This window comes from Phocoena sinus, chromosome 15 (assembly GCF_008692025.1).
Source record: "Phocoena sinus isolate mPhoSin1 chromosome 15, mPhoSin1.pri, whole genome shotgun sequence".
Lineage (NCBI taxonomy): Eukaryota > Metazoa > Chordata > Mammalia > Artiodactyla > Phocoenidae > Phocoena > Phocoena sinus.
The window spans coordinates 3370088-3389550 of NC_045777.1; the positions used below are offsets into that span (position 1 = coordinate 3370088).

Consider the following 19463-nt stretch of genomic DNA (forward strand, 5'->3'; position numbering starts at 1 on the left):
CGAGAGAGCGGCCTCCGGACGGTTGAGGCGAGCCGTTGAGGAAACGGCCGGGGCGGCGGCGCCGCCGGGGCTGAGGGCGGCCGACTCCGGGGCGTCCGATGGGCGGTGCGGGCCTCGCGCCGACGGGTCGCGGGGCGTGCGGTCGTGAGGGGCCTGCGGCGGGTGTCCAGGGCCCGGGTGGGGTTGGGGGGAGCGGGGGGAGCGCGGATCCGCTGGTCGGGGGATGACCAAGGACGCGAGCAGTGGCCGGAATCACGAAATTGAGGGCGACGCGGGTGGAGACGCGGCGGGCCGGGGCTTCCGGAGCGGGCGCGGAACCCACAGCTTAGCGTCGGAAACGATGTAACAGAGCCCAGGTGTGTGTGTGGGGGGGCGGGGAGGGGTTAGCAGCTGGCCTCGCAGTGGCCCGTGCTCTCTGCTCTCCGGAGAGCCAAGTGCGCACACGTGTTTCCCCTCTCGCCACCGCCCTTCCTCCCCGGCCCCTGTCCCGCAGCCTTTTGCCGCGAGCGCCTTCTCCCTGGTCCCCGTTTCCGGGGGGAGCCACATGTCCTGATGTCCCCGGTCGCAGAAGGAGGATGAAACGGGTCTGTGCGCTGGCTGTCGTGGGTGATGCCACTACAGGTGTCGTGAAGTAGCTTGTGGTAACTGTTTAGTGGTGACAGGAGAAGGTGGTGGTTCCTCGCCGGCTCGCGGGCAGCTTCCGGCGTCACAGTCCCAACTGTCGGACGTCTGCTCTGGTGGCGCAGAGGGCTTTGCTGCATTCATTCATTCAGCTTTGGGGAAAGAATGTGTGCCTGTGTCAAGTTGTTGGGTGTTCTTTAAACCTTCCTCCTGCCATCCGCCTGCGCGAGCGCATTCATCTTGTCCCAAGGTCTGTGCTGCCTGTAAGGAAACCAGAGCGCCAAGCCCGCTTAGTTGACCCCACCCCCCGCCCCCCAGACTCCTCTTGAAAAAATATAATTCTGTGCTGGGTCTCTCAGGTCGTTCTGTTGTTCCTTGTGCTCGTGCGTGGCGCTTCATAAAGGTATTTTTAATTGTTTACTGAGGGCGGTGGAAAGATGAGTGTGTTGCTTACGTTTCCCTCAGGACTTAGCCTTCCCTGTCAGTCGCAGATGTTTGTCTTGTATCATGGATGGTACCCAGTTTGGGGCTCTGTTAGAGCCAGTATGCATTTAGCCTTGGAAGGGAGGGAGGAGTCGCTGGATTGTTTAGTTCAGTTTTTCTTAAAAAAAACTCTGCCTGGGTAGACATTAATTAATTTTCCTTCCCCTTGACGGACTTCTTGCACAAAAGTAGACTAGGAACTAAGCCGTCTTGTGAGCCTTGTGGCCTCTTGGCCGTAATTCCTCTGCACTGTATGTCATATCTCAGAGTAACCTTGGAAATGACATGGCCAATTCACACTCAGGTTGCTGTAGCTGTGATGCAGCGAAGCATTCCGCCATAGGCAGGCCTGCCCCAACAGTTGCTGACCCTAGGGAAAGAGTACAAACAGAGGCCCCTGAAATATTTTAAGTGCGTAAACTTTTCAATCGAGTTTTCACGTGGTGCAATAAAGTCTTCAGTTTCACACAGATACCTTCATCGTAATGAAATAGAAAAGTTTGTGTGACGCTATTTATGACCGAGTGTTGGCAAAATATCAAAGATAATTGAACGCATTTATTATGGATATTTGATGATGGACTGCCGAATTTTGGATAAATAATAATGACCTATATAATTTGTAAATTAGTACACATTTCATAAACTTCTTTTCATTTTAGCAAAATCAGTATAGTCAAGAATTTTACTTATTTTCTGTTGTATTGACAGTATGATTTAAGGATTAAAACAACATGTAGTTTTGTTCAAAATGTACTAATTTGAGTACTTTTACCAGAAACGTGAACTAAGTGTAAAAAATTAAAAGGTATTGTTTCTTTAATATTTTCTGAAATACTAAATTCTTCTTAAAATTAAGGTAGATACAAATTACTAACGAACATTAATCTAAATAAAATTGTTCTGATACACTGAAATTATTTTTGAATAAATCTTATTAAATATTCTTATAAAATAAACTTAGTCATTCTAGTGTTTGCTTGCCATCTAACTGTAAATATGTCATGTTCATGCGGTTGTCTAGATTTACATATATACAAATTAAAGAATAATAGCAATTGCTTAGAACTACAGAATGTTTCTCAGTCACCATGTGCAATTGTTGCAAACACTGTGCACTTAGTTGCTAGTACTTCCAGAGCCACAAGTTGGAATACAAAGAGACGCAAGAAAATGGACGTTTGGCACTATTAGGAAGCAGTTTTTCATTACGCAAGAATCAACTGTAGTTTTGCTCTGCCAGAGGAAGGATTTGACAGTTAACTAATGTCTTTTCTCTTACCTGAGCACTTAGGTTGCTCAAATTTTACCTCCTTTCTGAAGCAGACTAAAATGTCAGTATCAGCACAACCTGCAATCTTCTCTGCATTGTCTCAGCCTACCCTCCCCCCCAACCCCCACCCGCCCCGCCCTGAGTCCCTTAAACATTATTATTAGGGAAGATTTCTAACATACAAAATAAACAGAATAGTGTAATTGACTGCAGTCCCCTTCTTTTAAAGGCATAGGCAAAGGAAATGTTTCTCTAGGGCTTGAAGGGTGTGAGTTATGCCAGTGAATGTGTTCACGATTATAGGACCTGCTGGGGCAATACTGAGTACTGGATTAAGAGTGAACAGAGAGTCCTTAATGAAATTATGTATGTGTGTGTGTGTGAGAGAGAAGGAGACAATGATGTACAGAAAGCTCACATCTATTACTTTTTATGCTTTGTGCTTTTTTTAAATGTTTTCACATTGCAGAGTCATAGAGATATCCTCCTGTGTTTCCTTCTAATGGTTTTTAAATATCTTCATTTTACATTAGGTAGTTAATTCATCTAGTTTGCTTTGTGAGTGCGGGAAATAAGGGGCTTGATGTTATATTTTTATATGGTGAGTCAGTTTTCCCAGAGCCAGTTTGCGCATTTGGGAGCATTTACTGACTAATTTACATTTACTATTTGCAAAACCTTCTTACTCATATGTGAAGTTCCAATATATATTGGGTATGCATTTGGATTCTCTTTTGGTTATTGATCCATTTGTCTATTTCCTATTTTTAATACTGTTTTTAGTAATTGCAACTTTGTAATACATTTTAATAACAAATAGGATGATTCTTCCATTTATTTTTAAATAGTACTTTTGTTGGTTATAGAACTCTAGCTTGCAGTTTTTTCTTTCAGAACTTTCTAGTTTCTTTCCTCACAGTGTTCTTGTCTGGCTTTGGTATCAGCATAAGCCTGGCTAATAAAATGAGTTTGGAAGTGTCCTTGCTCTTCTATTTTTTGGAAGAGTTTGAGGATTGGTGTTAGTAGTTCTTTAAATGTTTGGTAGAATTCACTGGGCAAACCCGTCTGGTCCTGGACCTGTCTTGTTGGGAGGTTTTTGATTACTGGTTCAATCTCCTTACTAATAATTGGTCTGTTCAGATTTTGTTTCTTCATGATTCAGTCTTGATAGGTTGTATGTTTCTCCTAGGTTTCATTTCTTCTAGGTTGCCCAATTTGTGGTCAGAAAAGATGCTTGATATGATTTCAGTCTTCTTAAATTTATTAACACTTCTTTTGTGGCCTAACATATGATCTATCCTGGAGAATATTCTATGCGTCCTTGAGAAGCATGTGTGTTCAGCTGATCTATGAAAAGTTCTGTATAGGTCTGTTAGGTCCATCTGTTCAATGTGTAGTTTAAGTCCAATTTTAGAGCACTTTAAAGAAGTTATTATTCTAAGTCTTTTGGCTTTCATAGTTTCAATTGGTCATCTACTAGTCTTATTGGTGCTACTTAAAAGTAACCTGTCTTTTTTACTCTCTGACAGCAGTTTGATATTTGATTTTGATCTTGATTTTCAGCAGTTTTCTGTGGTGCACCAGGGTTTGGGTGTTTTTTTCCCCCTGCTGGGGTTCATGGGGTTTTTTGAATCTATTGTTTGATGTATTTTATTGGTTTTGGGAACTTCTCAGTCATCATTTCTTAGATATTGCTTTGGTCACATTCACTATCTCCTCTCCTGGGATTATAGTTACACATATGTAGGACTTTATAACTTATCCTCTGTGTTCTTTTTTTTTTTTTTTTTTTTTGCGGTACGTGGGCCTCTCACTGTTGTGGCCTCTTCCGTTGCGGAGCACAGGCTCTGCACGCGCAGGCTCAGCGGCCATGGCTCACGGGCCCAGCTGCTCCGCGGCATGTGGGATCTTCCTGGACCGGGGCACGAACCCGCGTCCCCTGCATCGGCAGGCGGACTCTCAACCGCTGCACCACCAGGGAAGCCCTGTGTTCTTTTTTTTTTTTTTTTTTTAACGTCTTTATTGGAGTATAATTGCTCTACTATGGTGTGTTAGTTTCTGCTTTATAACAAAGTGAATCACTTATACATATACGTATGTCCCCATATCTCTTCCCTCCTGCATCTCCCTCCCTCCCACCCTCCCCATCCCACCCCTCCAGGCGGTCACAAAACACCAAGCTGATCTCCCTGTGCTAAGCGGCTGCTTCCCACTAGCTATCCATTTTCATTTGGTGGTGTATATATGTCCATGCCACTCTCTCACCCTGTCCCAACTTACCCCTCCCCGTATCCCCAAGTCCACCCTCTGGTAGGGCTGCATCTTTATTCCCGTCTCAACCCCAGGTTCCTCTGACCTTTTTTTTTTCAGATTCCATATATATGTATTAGCCTACGGTATTTGTTTTTCTCTTTCTGACTTCACTGTATGACAGTCTCCAGGTCCATCCACCTCACTACAAATAACTCAGTTTCGTTCCTTTTGATGGCTGAGTAATATTCTATTGTATACGTGTGCCACATCTTCTTTATCCATTCATCTGTTGATGGACACTTAGGTTGCTTCCATATCCTGGTTATTGTAAATAGAGCTGCAGTGAACATTTTGGTACATGACTCTTTTTGAATTATGGTTTTCTCAGGGTATATGCCCAGTAGTGGGATTGCTGGGTTGTATGGTAGTTCTATTTTTAGTTTTTTAAAGAACCTCCATACTGTTCTCCATAGTGGCTGTATCAATTTACATTTGCACCAACAGTGCAAGAGGGTTCCCTTTTCTCCACACCCTTTCCAGAATTTATTGGGGTTATTTTGTGTGTGTGTGTGGTACACGGGCCTCTCACTGTTGTGGCCTCTCCTGTCGTGGAGCACAGGCTCCGGATGCGCAGGCTCAGCGGCCATGGCTCACGGGCCTAGCCATTCCACGGCATGTGGGATCTTCCCAGACCAGAGCACGAACCCATGTCCCCTGCATCGGCAGGGGGACTCTCAACCACTGTGCCACCAGGGAAGCCCTGTTTTTGTTTTTTCATTCAAACAGAAAATCACAAAAATTATAATCATCCTCATCAGTTCACTCAGTCCCATGTTCCAGCATTTATTGTTTGTAGATTTTTTGATGATGGCCATTCTGACCAGTGTGAGATGATATCTCATTGTAGTTTTGATTTGCATTTCTCTAATGATTAATGATGTTGAGCATTCTTTCATGTGTTTATTGGCAATCTGTATATCTTCTTTGGAGAAATGTCTCTTTAGGTCTTCTGCCCATTTTTGGTTTGGGTTCTTTGTTTTTTTGATATTGAGCTGCATGAGTTCCTTGTATGTTTTGGAGATTAATCCTTTGTCAGTTACTTCATTTGCAAATATTTTCTCCCATTCTGAGGGTTGTCTTTTGGTCTTGTTTATGGTTTCCTTTGCTGTGCAAAAGCTTTTAAGTTTCATGAAGTCCCATTTGTTTATTTTTGTTTTTATTTCCATTTCCCTAGGAGGTGGGTCAAAAAGGATCTTGCTGTGATGTATGTCATAGAGTGTTCTGCCTATGTTTTCCTCTAAGAGTTTGATAGGTTCTGGCCTTACATTTAGGTCTTTAATCCATTTTGAGTTTATTTTTGTATATGGTGCTAGGGAGTGTTCTAATTTCATTCTTTTACATGTAGCTGTCCAGTTTTCCCAGCACCACTTATTGAAGAGGCTGTCTTTTTCCCCACTGTACATTCCTGCCTCCTTTATCAAAGATAAGGTGACCATATGTGTGTGGGTTTATCTCTGGGCTTTCTATCCTGTTCCATTGATCTATCTTTCTGTTTTTGTGCCAGTACCATACTGTCTTGATTACTGTGCTTTGTAGTGTAGTCTGAAGTCAGGGAGCCTGATTCCTTCAGGTCCATTTTTCTCTTTCAAGATTGCTTTGGCTATTCGGGGTCTTTTGTGTTTCCATACAAATTGTGAAATTTTTTGTTCTAGTTCTCTGAAAAATGCCAGTGGTAGTTTGATAGGGATTGCATTGAATCTGTAGATTGCTTTGGGTAGTAGAGTCATTTTCACAATGTTGATTCTTCCAATCCAAGAACATGGTATATCTCTCCGTCTATTTGTATCATCTTTAATTTCTTTCATCAGTGTCTTATAATTTTTTGCATACAGGTCTTTTGTCTCCTTAAGTAGGTTTGTTCCTAGATATTTTATTCTTTTTGTTGCAATGGTAAATGGGAGTGTTTTCTTAATTTCACTTTCAGATTTTTCATCGTATGTGTATCGGAATGCAAGAGATTTCTGTGCATTAATTTTGTATCCTGCTACTTTACCAGATTCATTGATTAGCTCTAGTAGTTTTCTGGTAGCATCTTTACGATTCTCTATGTATAGTATCATATCATCTGCAAACAGTGACAGCTTTACTTCTTTTCCGATTTGGATTCCTTTTATTTCTTTTTCTTCTCTGATTGCTGTGGCTAAAACTTCCAAAACTATGTTGAGTAATAGTGCTGAGAGTGGGCAACCTTGTCTTCTTCCTGATCTTAGTGGACATGGTTTCAGTTTTTCACCATTGAGGACAATGTTGGCTGTGGGTTTGTCATATATGGCCTTTATTATGTTGAGGAAAGTTCCCTCTATGCCTGCTTTCTGGAGGGTTTTTTATCGTAAATTAGTGTTGAAGTTTTTTGACAGCTTTCTCTGCATCTGTTGAGATGATCGTATGGTTTTTATTCTTCAATTTGTTAATATGGTGTATCACGTTGACTTATATGTGTATACTGAAGAATCCTTGCGTTCCTGGGATAAACCTCACTTGATCATAGTGTATGATCCTTTTAATGTACTGTTGGATTCTATTTGCTAGTATTTTGTTGAGGATTTTTGCATCTATGTTCATCAGTGATATTGGTCTGTAATTTTCTTTCTTTGTGACATCTTTGTCTGGTTTTGGTATCAGAGTGATGGTGGCCTCATAGATTGAGTTTGGGAGTGATCCTCCCTCTGCTATATTTTCGAAGAGTTTGAGAAGGATAGGTGTTAGCTCTTCTCTAAATGTTTGATAGAATTCGCCTGTGAAGCCATCTGGTCCAGGGATTTTGTTTGTTGGAAGATTTTTAATCACAGTTTCAATTTCAGTGCTTGTGATTGGTCTGTTCATATTTTCTATTTCTTCCTGGTTCAGTCTTGGCACGTTGTGCATTTCTAAGAATTTGTCCATTTCTTCCAGGTTGTCCATTTTATTGGCATAGAGTTGCTTGTAGTAATCTCTCGTGATCCTTTGTATTTCTGCAGTGTCAGTTGTTACTTCTCCTTTTTCATTTCTGATTCTATTGATTTGAGTCTTCTCCCTTCTTTTCTTGATGAATCTGGCTTATGGTTTATCAATTTTGTTTATCTTCTCAAAGAACCAGCTTTTAGTTTTATTGATCTTTGCTATCGTTTCCTTCATTTCTTACCTGATTTTTATGATTTCTTTCCTTCTGCTAACTTTGGGGTTTTTTGGTTCTTCTTTCTCTAACTGCTTTAGGTGTAAGGTCAGGTTGTTTATTTGAGATGTTTCTTAAGCTAGGATTGTATTGCTATAAACTTCCCTATTAGAACTGCTTCTGCTGCATCCCATAGATTTTGGGTCGTCGTGTTTTCATTGTCATTTGTTTCTAGGTATTTTTTGATTTCCTCTTTGATTTCTTCAGTGATCTCTTGGTTATTAAGTAGTGTGTTGTTTAGCCTCCATGTGTTTATATTTCTTACAGATTTGTTCCTGTAATCGATATTTAGTCTCATAGCGTTGTGGTCGGAAAAGATACTTGATACGATTTCAATTTTCTTAAATTTACCAAGGCTTGATTTGTGACCCAAGATATACTCTATCCTGGGGAATGTTCCATGAGCACTTGAGAAGAATGTGTATTCTGTTGTTTTGGGATGGAATGTCCTATAAGTATCAATTAAGTCCATCTTGTTTAATGTATCATTTAAAGCTTATGTTTCCTTATTTATTTTCGTTTTGGATGATCTGTCCATTGGTGAAAGTGGGGTGTTGGAAGTCCCCTACTATGATTGTGTTACTGTCGATTTCCCCTTTTATGGCTGTTAGTATTTGCCTTATGTACTGAGGTGCTCCTGTGTTGGGTGCATAAATATTTACAATTGTTATATCTTCTTCTTGGATTGATCTCTCGATCTTTATGTAGGGTCCTTCTTTGTCTCTTGTAATAGTCTTTGTTTTAAAGTCTATTTTGTCTGATATGAGAGTTGCTACTCCAGCTTTCTTTTTATTTCCCTTTGCGTGGAATATTTTTTTCCATCCCCTCACTTTCAGTCTGTATGTGTCCCTAGGCCTGAAGTGGGTCTCTTGTAGACAGCATGTATAAGGGTCTTGTTTTTGTATCCATTCAGCCAATCTGTGTCTTTTGGTTGGAACATTTAATCAATTTACATTTAAGGTAATTATTAATATCTATGTTCCTATTACCATTTTCTCAATTATTTTGGGTTATTATTGTAGGTCTTTTCCTTCTCTTGTGTTTCCTGCCTAGGGAAGTTCCTTTAGCATTTGTTGTGTTGGTGGTGCTGAATTCTCTTAGCTTTTGCTTGTCTTTAAAGGTTTTAATTTCTCCGTCAAATCTGAATGAGATCCTTGCTGGGTAGAGTAATCTTGGTTTTAGGTTTTGCTCCTTCATCGCTTTAAGTATGTCCTGCCACTCCCTTCTGGCTTGCAGAGTTTCTGCTGAAAGATCAGCTGTTAACCTTATGGGGAGTCCCTTATGTGTTGTTTTTCCCTTGCTGCTTTTAATATTTGTTCTTTTTTTTTGATTTTTGATAGTTTGATTAATATGTGTCTTGGCGTGTTTCTCTTTGGATTTATCCTGTATGGGACTCTCTGTGCTTCCTGGACTTGATTAACTATTTTCTTTCCCATATTAGGGAAGTTTTCAACTGTAATCTCTTCAAATATTTTCTGAGTCCCTTTCTTTTTCTCTTCCTCTTATGGCACCCCTATAATTCGAATGTTTGTGCATTTAATGTTGTCCCAGAGGTCTCTGAGACTGTCCTCAATTCTTTTCCTTCTTTTTTCTTTATTCTGCTCTGCAGTAGTTATTTCCACTATTTTATCTTCCAGGTCACTTATCCGTTCTTCTGCCTCAGTTATTCTGCTATTGATCCCTTCTAGAGAATTTTTAGTTTCATTTATTGTGTTGTTCATAACTGTTTGTTTGCTCTTTAGTTCTTCTAGGTCCTTGTTAAACGTTTTTTTGTATTTTCTCCATTCTATTTCCAAGATTTTGGATCATCTTTACTCTCATTATTCTGAATTCTTTTTCAGGTACACTGCCTATTTCCTCTTCATTTGTTAGGTCTGGTGCGTTTTTACCTTGCTCCTTCATCTGCTGTGTGTTTCTCTGTCTTCTTATTTTGCTTAACTTACTGTGTTTGGGGTCTCCTTTTCGAAGACTGCAGGTTTGTAGTTTCCATTGTTTTTGGTGTCTGTCCCCAGTGGCTAAGGTTGGTTCAGTGGGTTGTGTAGATGGAGATACCTGGGAGATTTTTGCTGTTTGATATTATGTGGAGCTGGGAGGTCTCTTGTGGACCAGTGTCCTGAAGTTGGCTCTCCCACCTCAGAGGCACAGCACTGACACCTGGCTGGAGCACCAAGAGCCTGTGCTCCACACGGCTCAGAATAAAAGGGAGAGAAAAAAAAAGAAAGAAGAAGATAAAATATAATAAAATAAATAATTATTAAGAAAAAAATTTTTTAAGTAATTATAAAAAAAGGGACAGACAGAACCCTAGGACAAATGGTAGAAGCAAAGCTATGCAGACAAAATCACACACAGAAGCATACCCATACACACTCATAAAAAGAGAAAAAGGGAGAAAAATATATATATTTTTGTTTCCAAAGTCCACTTCCTCAATTTGGGATGATTCGTTGTCTATTCATGTATTACACAGCGGCAGGGTACATCAAGTTGATTGTGGACATTTAATCTGCTGCTCCTGAGGCTGCTGAGAGAGATTTCCCTTTCTCTTCTTTGTTCGCACAGCTCCCGGGTTCAGCTTTGGATTCGGCCCTGCCTCTGCGTGTAGGTCGCCTGAGGGCATCTGTTTTTTGCTCAGACAGGACAGGGTTAAAGGAGCCGCTGATTTGGTGGCTCTGGCTCACTCAGGCCTGTGGGGAGGGAGGGGCACGGAGGCGGGGTGAGCCTGCGGCGGCAGAGGCCAGCGTGATGTTGCACCAGCTTGAGGCACGCCGTGCGTTCTCTTGGGGAAGTTGTCCCTGGATCCCAGGACCCTGGCGGTGGCGGGCTGCACAGGCTCCCGGGAGGGGAGGTGTGGACAGTGACCTGTGTTCGCACACAGGCTTCTTGGTGGCGGCGGCAGCAGCCTTAGCGTCTCGTGCCCATCTCTGGGTTCCGCGCTGATAGCCGCGGCTCGCGCGCGTCTCTGGAGCTCCTTTAAGCAGCGCTCTTAAATTCCCTCTCCTCGTGCACCAGGAAACAAAGAGGCAAGAAAAAGTCTCTTGCCTCTTCGGCAGCTCCAGACTTTTTCTCGGACTCCCTCCCGGCCAGCCGTGGTGCACTAACCCCCTGCAGGCTGTGTTCACGCCGCCAACCCCAGTCTTCTCCCTGCGATCTGATGGAAGCCCGAGCCTCAGCTCCCAGCCCCTGCCTGCCTCGGTGGGTGAGCAGACAAGCCTCTCGGGCTGGTGAGTGCCGGTTGGCACCGATCCTCTGTGCGGGAATCTCTCTGCTTTGCCCTATGCACCCCCGTTGCTGCGCTTTGCTCCGTGGCTCCAAAGCTTCCCCTCTGCCCACCTCCCATCCCTGCCAGTGAAGGGGCTCCTAGTGTGTGGAAACCTTTTCTCCTTCACAGCACCCTCCCACTGGTGCCGGTCCCTTGTTTTGTTTTGTTTTGTTTTGTTTGCCCTACCCAGGTACGTGGGGAGTTTCTTGCCTTTTGGGAGGTCTGAGGTCTTTTGTCAGCGTTCAGTAGATGTTCTGTAGGAGTTGTACCACATGTAGATGTATTTCTGATGTATTTCTGGGGAGGAAGGTGATCTCGGCATCTTACTCTTCCACCATCTTGAAGCTCCTCCTTCGTCTGTGTTCTTGATCTGACTTCTGATACCCCCCCATATTTTTGTCTCTGCTTCATTCCAGATATTATCTTCTGATACCACTTCCATTTCTCTTTTACTTCATCTGTGTCTAATCTGCTATTAAAACCATCCATTTTATTTTTTCTTAATAATCTTGTTATTGACTATTCTTGTTTTTAGGATTATTTGGTCTTCTTTCAGACTTTCTGTGGCCTTCCTTACTGCCCACCCCAGTTTCCAGTTCTCTGCCACAATTCTCAGTCTTGTAGTATAATCATTATGTACACAATACTCAGTTATTTTGAAGTATTTGTCTGATAACTACCATTTGGAGGTCCTGTGGATCTCTTTCTTTTGGCTAGTTCTGTTTCTCACCTTTTAGTTAATTCATCCAAGTCTATGAATTGTACTTTAACTGCTGATTTGGTTGTATCCTATAGGATTTTATATGTTCACATTTTCTTAGTCACTTAAATATTTTGTCATTTCTATCTTTCTGTATCCCATGGACTATTCACATGTATGTGTTTAAATTTCCAAATATATAGGAAGTTTGAAGCTATCTTGTGGCTGATTTCTAAATTTATTGCATTGTGAGAACAGAGAATCTATTATGTTTATTCTTTTGCATGCATTTGAGTTTTGTTTTTGCTGTGGTGACTTAAGATTTTCTCTTTTATTCTTACTCAGAAATGTTCTCACAGTATGTCTAGATGTACTTTTTCTTATTTATCCTGGAATTCCGTGGACTTTTTCAACTTGTGGATGTTTATATTTATTTGGGAAAGTTCTTGGCCATTATTCAGCTGTTGCCATCCCACTGCTCTTTTTTATTTAAAAATTTTTTCTGGATTTCTCATTGAATAGATAGTGGAATGTGTGCATCTCTTCTTCATATCTCAACTTTTTATTCTATACATTTTGTTCCTTTGTGATCCTGTGATATCCTCAACTTTGTCTTTTTATTCCAAGGAATGGACCCTCCTGCAGCTTTCAGGCCTATTGTGTAGTGGCAGTGGTGGATGCTCAGGGTTCTCTAGCCTACCTTGTTCCTCTTATGTTTCCTCATTAATCCCCCTGTTGGTTGCTGACCTTCAGTACTTATTTCTTACCTCCATAATTGAGTTAATACGGGCTAAATTTCCATCTTCTGTGATGGCCTGGGGAGAAAGAGAGAAAGATTGAAGCCAAGCAGAAAATAGGTACACCCCTTGTTGGGAATTGGGAAAGCAAACCAGTGGGTCCCTGCATTCCCAGTTTCCCAGGCAAAATGATAAAACAACTACCAACTATTTAGAGATCTTGGAATCATTGCTGGTATACTGGAATCCCCAGCTAGCCACAGACCTAGAGTCACCCATTTAATATTTAAGCTAGAGCAGGCAACCATAACCAGATGGGGCAAAACCACAGCTAAGTCGTGGATAGATTTGGATGGAGCAGCTGGACTCTAGCTGCTTAATTGCAGAGGCTGGCCTTGTGATTTCATTTCCCTCACAATAACCCAAACCCACATTTTACTGATCCCAAGTTTTGGACCCCACCTAGCTGCATTTTAGTATGAATTTACTTTTAAAAAGGTTAAGTACGTATAAATTACAAATAAAACTGAAGTTTCGGGCTTCCCTGGTGGCGCGGTGGTTGGGAGTCCGCCTGCTGATGCAGGGGACGCGGGTTCGTGCCCCGGTCCGGGAGGATCCCACGTGCCGCGGGGCGGCTGGGCCCGTGAGCCATGGCCACTGAGACTGCACGTCCGGAGGCTGTGCTCCGCAATGGGAGAGGCCACAGCAGTGAGAGGCCCGCATAGCACAGAGAAAAAAAAAAAAAAAAAAAACAAAAAACTGAAGTTTCCCGTTGCCAAATAGCTGATTATGGTTCTGTGCAACTCTCTACTCTTCCTCCCCAATAAGCTGACAGATAGAGTGTCCTGAGTGGTGTAGGTGAATGTCACTCTACACACACACACACACACACACACACACACACACACACACACACAGGCGCATGCATGCACACAAATATGTGTATACTTATGTGTACCTAGAGGTATAATCATAAATAATACAAAGTTTCTTTTTGCATATAAGTGGCATTATGCTGTATTTATTATCTGGCAACATGCTTTTTAATCACTAAAACTGTTTGGCTGCAAATATCTAAAATTCTCGTTCATTTTATCTGTTATCTTTACAAAATTGATTAGCATATGCCATGTTTTATTTATTCATTCCTTACCCTCCCTCCCATTCGTAGCTCCCATCTAAGTACTTTTGAATTTTCTCACTCAGAACGATGCTGCAGAAGCATCTTTATACTTGGCTCCCTATGTATGTGGAATCAGTGTTTCTCTGTGGATCAGATTTTTTCCCCCTGGAGTTAATCTTTGGAAATGCAGGATATTTTTTTGCTCATCCCTTTTGTATGTCTCTTATGTATGTCCTCACTGGCACTTAAGTATCTCTACTGGCATGTCTGCAAGAAAGTAGACTGACTAGTGCCTCTTGTTGCCTTCAAGATACACAGTCCTGTATTCCTCCTGGATTAAGTAATTAATTTCCCCTCTATGTTGAATTTCCTGAGGTTCTATTACAAAGCTCTTCATAGTACAGATTATTTGAAAATTGTTCTAGTTATGATGTCTAGAAAAGATTGTTCTATTTCTTTTCCTTTATAGGACTAACCTCCAAACCTCCAAATTGCATTTGCAAATGTTAGATGCTTTTGTTAAGATGGTGCTTAATGTAACCCTGCTGTTTACTGTTTCCATTCTCTTTTGAAGGGAAAAATGTGTTTAGGTTATCTTTTCCTCCTTTCATTGCATATTTGTATATTCTTACATATCCTGTTCTTTGGCAGTATACTTGCATATACTTCCCTTCTTAAATATTGTATTACTAGCTTAAATTTCATTTAGGCATTAATTCAAGATTATTTTTCTTCTTGTTCCCAAAGTTGGAATCTCTGATGAGGGAGGTTCACATTTATATTCTTTCAGTGACTAGTTTTGTGACCTTTTGGCAGGACTTTGACATTTATTTAAGTCATTTATAAAAAGGGAAAGCTTGAATAAATGATCTTCAGGCTTTCCTCCAGAAACTTCTATGGACAGATTCAAATGAGTAATTTCATAAGCAGTGAGGAACTTGAAGAAACAACATTTATTGCCTTTGGTATAAGCAGTAATGCTTATTTATGTGTGTTAAGATTTTAAAACTGTAAACATATAAAATAGATTGTAAGATTCAGAAAGTATATGCTTTCTTTTGTAGGTGTTTGTTTTGTTCACCTGTTTTAAAATTAAGTCAAAATGCCAATAAGACCAAATCTCCAGGTATGTAGTCCTAGACCAAAAGGAAGTCTTTTATTTCAATTCCTAAAATTACTTTTTGTTTATTTATAGGTATTAAATGCCATCGTTTTAGGAAAGACAAAGCTTACTTATTTTTATGAAATGGTCAAGAGTCAAATAATTGAAATAAAAATGTTATCCTTTTATTTTTTCAACAGATTTGTTTCCAAAAGCTTTATTAAGAATATAAAGTACTAAAGATGATTTATATATACCTCTTACATAGAAATGAATCATACACTGATCTATGTATCATTTATGGCTGGATACTTTTATATCAAGGCTTAAAATTGTGAGATACTTGCATTTAGGAGAATCATATTAATGTATGAAAATTCCTTATTAATGGTGGTGTACTTTAATAGCAGGGACGGCAGATTTTATAAAGCTTATAAATATAGAATACAATAAATAATAAATTATATGTATATGTAATGCTTAAGTTATATTGCTTGGTATAGTTTCTAAAGTGCTTTTACCTGTCTTTATGCAATTTTTTTTTTAACTATTTAAACTTCATGAAGAAGTTGATAGATATGTTAGGGTTTTATCCATGGTATTAAGTATTAGTTACTATAAGGTTGATTTTTATTTCCTTCATTAACAGGTTTTTGTTGAGTTTAGCATAATGATGACTTTCCAATAAGAAATATGAAGTGGAAAATAGTAAAATATATTTTTCTTGTATAGAGCTTATTATTATCAAAACACTTAATCTCTAATTGTTACTCTGAATTTAATAGTGGACAGTTTTTTTTAAATAAATGAATTGATATTATATAAGCTCTTTTGAGAATTTTCAAATGTGAAAACAATTCTTGAATTACTTGATTTCATAAGGTGACTAAGGTGACTAACTTGGGTTTTGATTCAATATATTTGCCATTTTCTATATTTCAGCAGTTGGAAAAATGCATTGATAATGCTTTAAGAAAAAATGATTTCAAACCTTTGAGAACACTTTTACAAATTGATATTTGTGAAGATCTGAAGATTAAATGCAGCAAACAGTTTTTCCACAAGTTGGATGACCTTATGTGCAGGGTAAATATTCATTTTTGTTGAATGAGTATTACAGTTATTAGATAACCACTCTACTTTTTAGGAAGAGATACTCCGTTGGAAGGAATGAATAAAAAGGGTTTAGCAAGCTCACTTATAACTACCTAAATAAATGCTTGTTTCACCACTTGCTTTTTGTGTGTGTTTGTTTGAGGAGTCCCAAATAACATGTTGGACTGTTGTTTTCTAAATAATATATAAAAAATGTGTGTTTACATAGTGTTACCATTATTAACTGTTATCTAAACGGGAAAAATAGCTTGCCTGTTTGAAGTTTAAACAACTTGAACTATTTTTTAAAAGGCTATCAGCATATTCTTCATGTTGTGTGGACAGTGCTTGGTGCTTACAAAAAATAAAACAAACAAAAACAAAAATCATCAAAAACCTTGTACTTGATTTGTCATGTATAAAGTATTTTTATACGTGAGAAAAAAGTGATTATTGACAATCTCCACCAGAATTTGATGTTTGTTACGAATCTAGAAGAGTGAGTAAAAATTTCTTGTATCGGGCTTCCCTGGTGGCGCAGTGGTTGAGAGTCTGCCCGCCGATGCAGGGGACACGGGTTCGTGCCCCAGTCCGGGAGGATCCCACGTGCCACCGAGTGGCTAGGCCCGTGAGCCATGGCAGCTGAGCCTGCGCGTCCGTAGCCTGTGCTCCGCAATGGGAGAGGCCACAACAGTGAGAGGCCCGCGTACCGCAAAAAAAAAAAAAAAAAAGTCTTGTATCCCTTAGTTAAATACATAAAGCTTTTTAGAATGGAAGGTAACTGATTCATTGCATCATAAGACTAAAGTTTCTTGAGTTTATACATGTCTGCAATTTTGTACTGTGTTTGTCATTCACTGGCTGAGTGCTTGTAAGCAGGTTGCCTTTTTTAAACCACACTTTTGTCCTTTGCAATATGGAGATTATGATTATGATAATGACTAAGATTTGTGAGGATTATAACTCTCCTAGCACAATGCCAATTCCATTCTATTTTGTATTTACAGATGTTTAAATGTATAATTTGCATTTCAGGAGCTGAATAAAAAGAATATCCAAACTGTTTCAACCATTTTGGTTTCTTTTGGAAGATGTGGCAAAAATATCAGTATATTGGGGAAAGCTGGACTTCTAACTATGATAAAACAAGGACTAGTACAAAAGATGAGTATAGAATATGTAACATATTTCTTTGAGGGAAATATGATTAAAGGTGTGTTTTCTAATTAAATGGTTCAAAGTGTTGGAAAATAAATTTGAGAACTGTATATAAAACAGATAAAATATTTTTATAACCTGTGGTATATGTTAGAAAAAAAAGATCACAAGGGAACTGTATACAGGATCCTTGATAATTGTGTGAATTTAAGGTCACAAGACTCCCTAAGGCCTTTACTTGCTTTATTTTCTCTTTAGCTCATCTTAATCACTATCTAACTTAATTTACTTTTCTTTTTATATCGTTTATTATTATCTATTTCCCATTTTAGAATGTAGGATATTGATTTTTGTCTGTTTTGTTCATTGTTGTATACCCAGCACCAAGAACAGTGCCTAAGACATAGTGTGTACTCAAATGTCTGAGTTAATAAAAATAAAATAATACCAAAATATTTCAAATAGTAAAAATGCCACAATAATCTAATGTGTAATGATAATTCTTTACCTATGAATATGAAAGTACATGAACTAAGAATTTGAAGGGGGGGAAGTAAAGATTTTCTACTTGGAATTGGATTAACTTCATCCATTCCCATCTAAAAAATGGGAACATATAGTGAGTTACTAAAAAGCAAAAACAATGATGGTGTTTAAGAGCATAAACTTATTTTGATACAATACTAGAATTTTTATTTTTAATGTTTCTTTTTTCTTAGGTTTACTGTTTGTATGAGTACATTCTTAAAATTATTAAAATTGAATTCAAAGTAACTAATGTATTTACATTTCTTTTTCTACATGGTTACCTGGTTTGAAAAATCCAAGGAGATTATTCTGAGTCAAGGAAATTCAAAAGATGAAGCTGTTATAAATATGATAGAAGAATTATTTGATCTTTTGATGGTAACAATCGTATTGATTCACTGATGTTATAAAGCATGTGTTTATTTAAAAACAATTTGTGTTCTATATGCCCTGAGACTAAAAGTCACTAACAGATTGGTTAGTGCATTTATCCTGATTAATTAGTTAATACATAAAAGTTAAATAATTATGTGGTGAGTTCATATGTAACCTCTTATTTTAATACTATTTGTAATGGTTTATAATATAAGATAGTAAGTTTTAAATATTATTCACTTTCAGGTCATACATGACATGGATGATGAAGGTATAATAAACATTTTATTTCTACTGGAACAGTAATTTGCTGTTAGAGTTTTGGTATAATCTTGCAATTCTTGTAGTATTGTCCTAATATTATGAATTCATTACCTAATTCAGGAATCAACAAATTTTTTCCGGGTCAGATAGTAAATATTTTAGGCTTTGTAGGCCAAGAAAAAAATTGATGGTATTATGTAGGTACTTATTTAACAAGAAAGAAAACAAATTTCCACAAATGTTTTATTGATGCAACTCAAAATATAACAATAATTGAGTACAGTGTTTTTGTAATACAGGTCTAATGAGGAGAATAGCACTCTTTTTTGAGAAGATGACGTTTCTCTTAAGGTTCAGAGTTAGTGTTTGCTGTTATAAAAGTTAATTGGAAATATTCATTTGTTCATGCTTATCTGTAGTGGAATTTTGTGTATATTACATTAGAAAACGTCTTTTTATGCAGATAATGCCAAATACTGATATCAGTTCGTGAGCATGATTTTTAATTGAGCATATTCATCACTTGGAAAGCATTTATAGAATTATATTAGACTTTTTTCTTAATATTTGCTTTTTAGAATGCCATTGCATTGCAGATTAATCACTTTCAGTTGAAGGTTAGGTGGAAGCTCCTCAGTTGCAGAGTTAAAATGAATTTTGAAATAGGGAGATTTCCTTTGCACCTACATCAACATGCAGAAACGCTGCTGGATCTGTAGTTGGATCTTGGAAAAAATATATCCCCTATAAATTTGTTGTTGGAAATGGAGATGTCATTTCTTGTCTCAGCTTTTGACAGCCTAGGAGATGTATAAAGCAGCTGGACATTACTTGTGATTCAGATGACCTTTGTTTCATTGAAATAACTTTACTGAAGTATAAGTTTCTCATATACGCACTAATTTTGCCTTGGACTTTGGTGTTGAATTCATTAAGAAACACTATCAACCCTGCAGCCCAAGCTAATTACCAAAGCCATTCATTTAGTGGTGGCTAATGATGGCTAAGTTCATAAGAATGAATGAAATTCACCTGAGACTGCTGGCTCAGTAAATCATGATAGATTCACATATTTCCACAGAGTACCTGCTGATGAATACAGCCATACAAAAAGGGACAGTGAGTTGGATTTGGTTTGTGGGCCATAGTTTGTCCTTGATCTAATGAAACAAAATTTTCAGTAGTACATGGAGAGTATAGAACATGTTACAACTCATCATTTCACTTGTGCTTGGCAGTGCCTTATGTCAAACAATAAACTCAAGTTATTTTATCTCT

The 19463-nt window shown here is 38.9% G+C and overlaps 1 protein-coding gene across 1 annotated transcript in view; it reads left to right on the top strand.

Annotated features, from left to right (window-relative positions):
* The window catches only part of SYCP2 (synaptonemal complex protein 2), a 74858-nt gene that overhangs the window by 1720 nt on the left and 53675 nt on the right, over positions 1 to 19463 (top strand). The window contains exons 2-6 of the mRNA XM_032605381.1: positions 14728 to 14789; positions 15708 to 15851; positions 16896 to 17024; positions 17820 to 17924; positions 18168 to 18192. Coding sequence (XP_032461272.1) covers positions 14766 to 14789; positions 15708 to 15851; positions 16896 to 17024; positions 17820 to 17924; positions 18168 to 18192 — 427 coding nt within the window. The 5' untranslated portion in view covers positions 14728 to 14765. The remainder of the gene's footprint in view (positions 1 to 14727; positions 14790 to 15707; positions 15852 to 16895; positions 17025 to 17819; positions 17925 to 18167; positions 18193 to 19463) is intronic.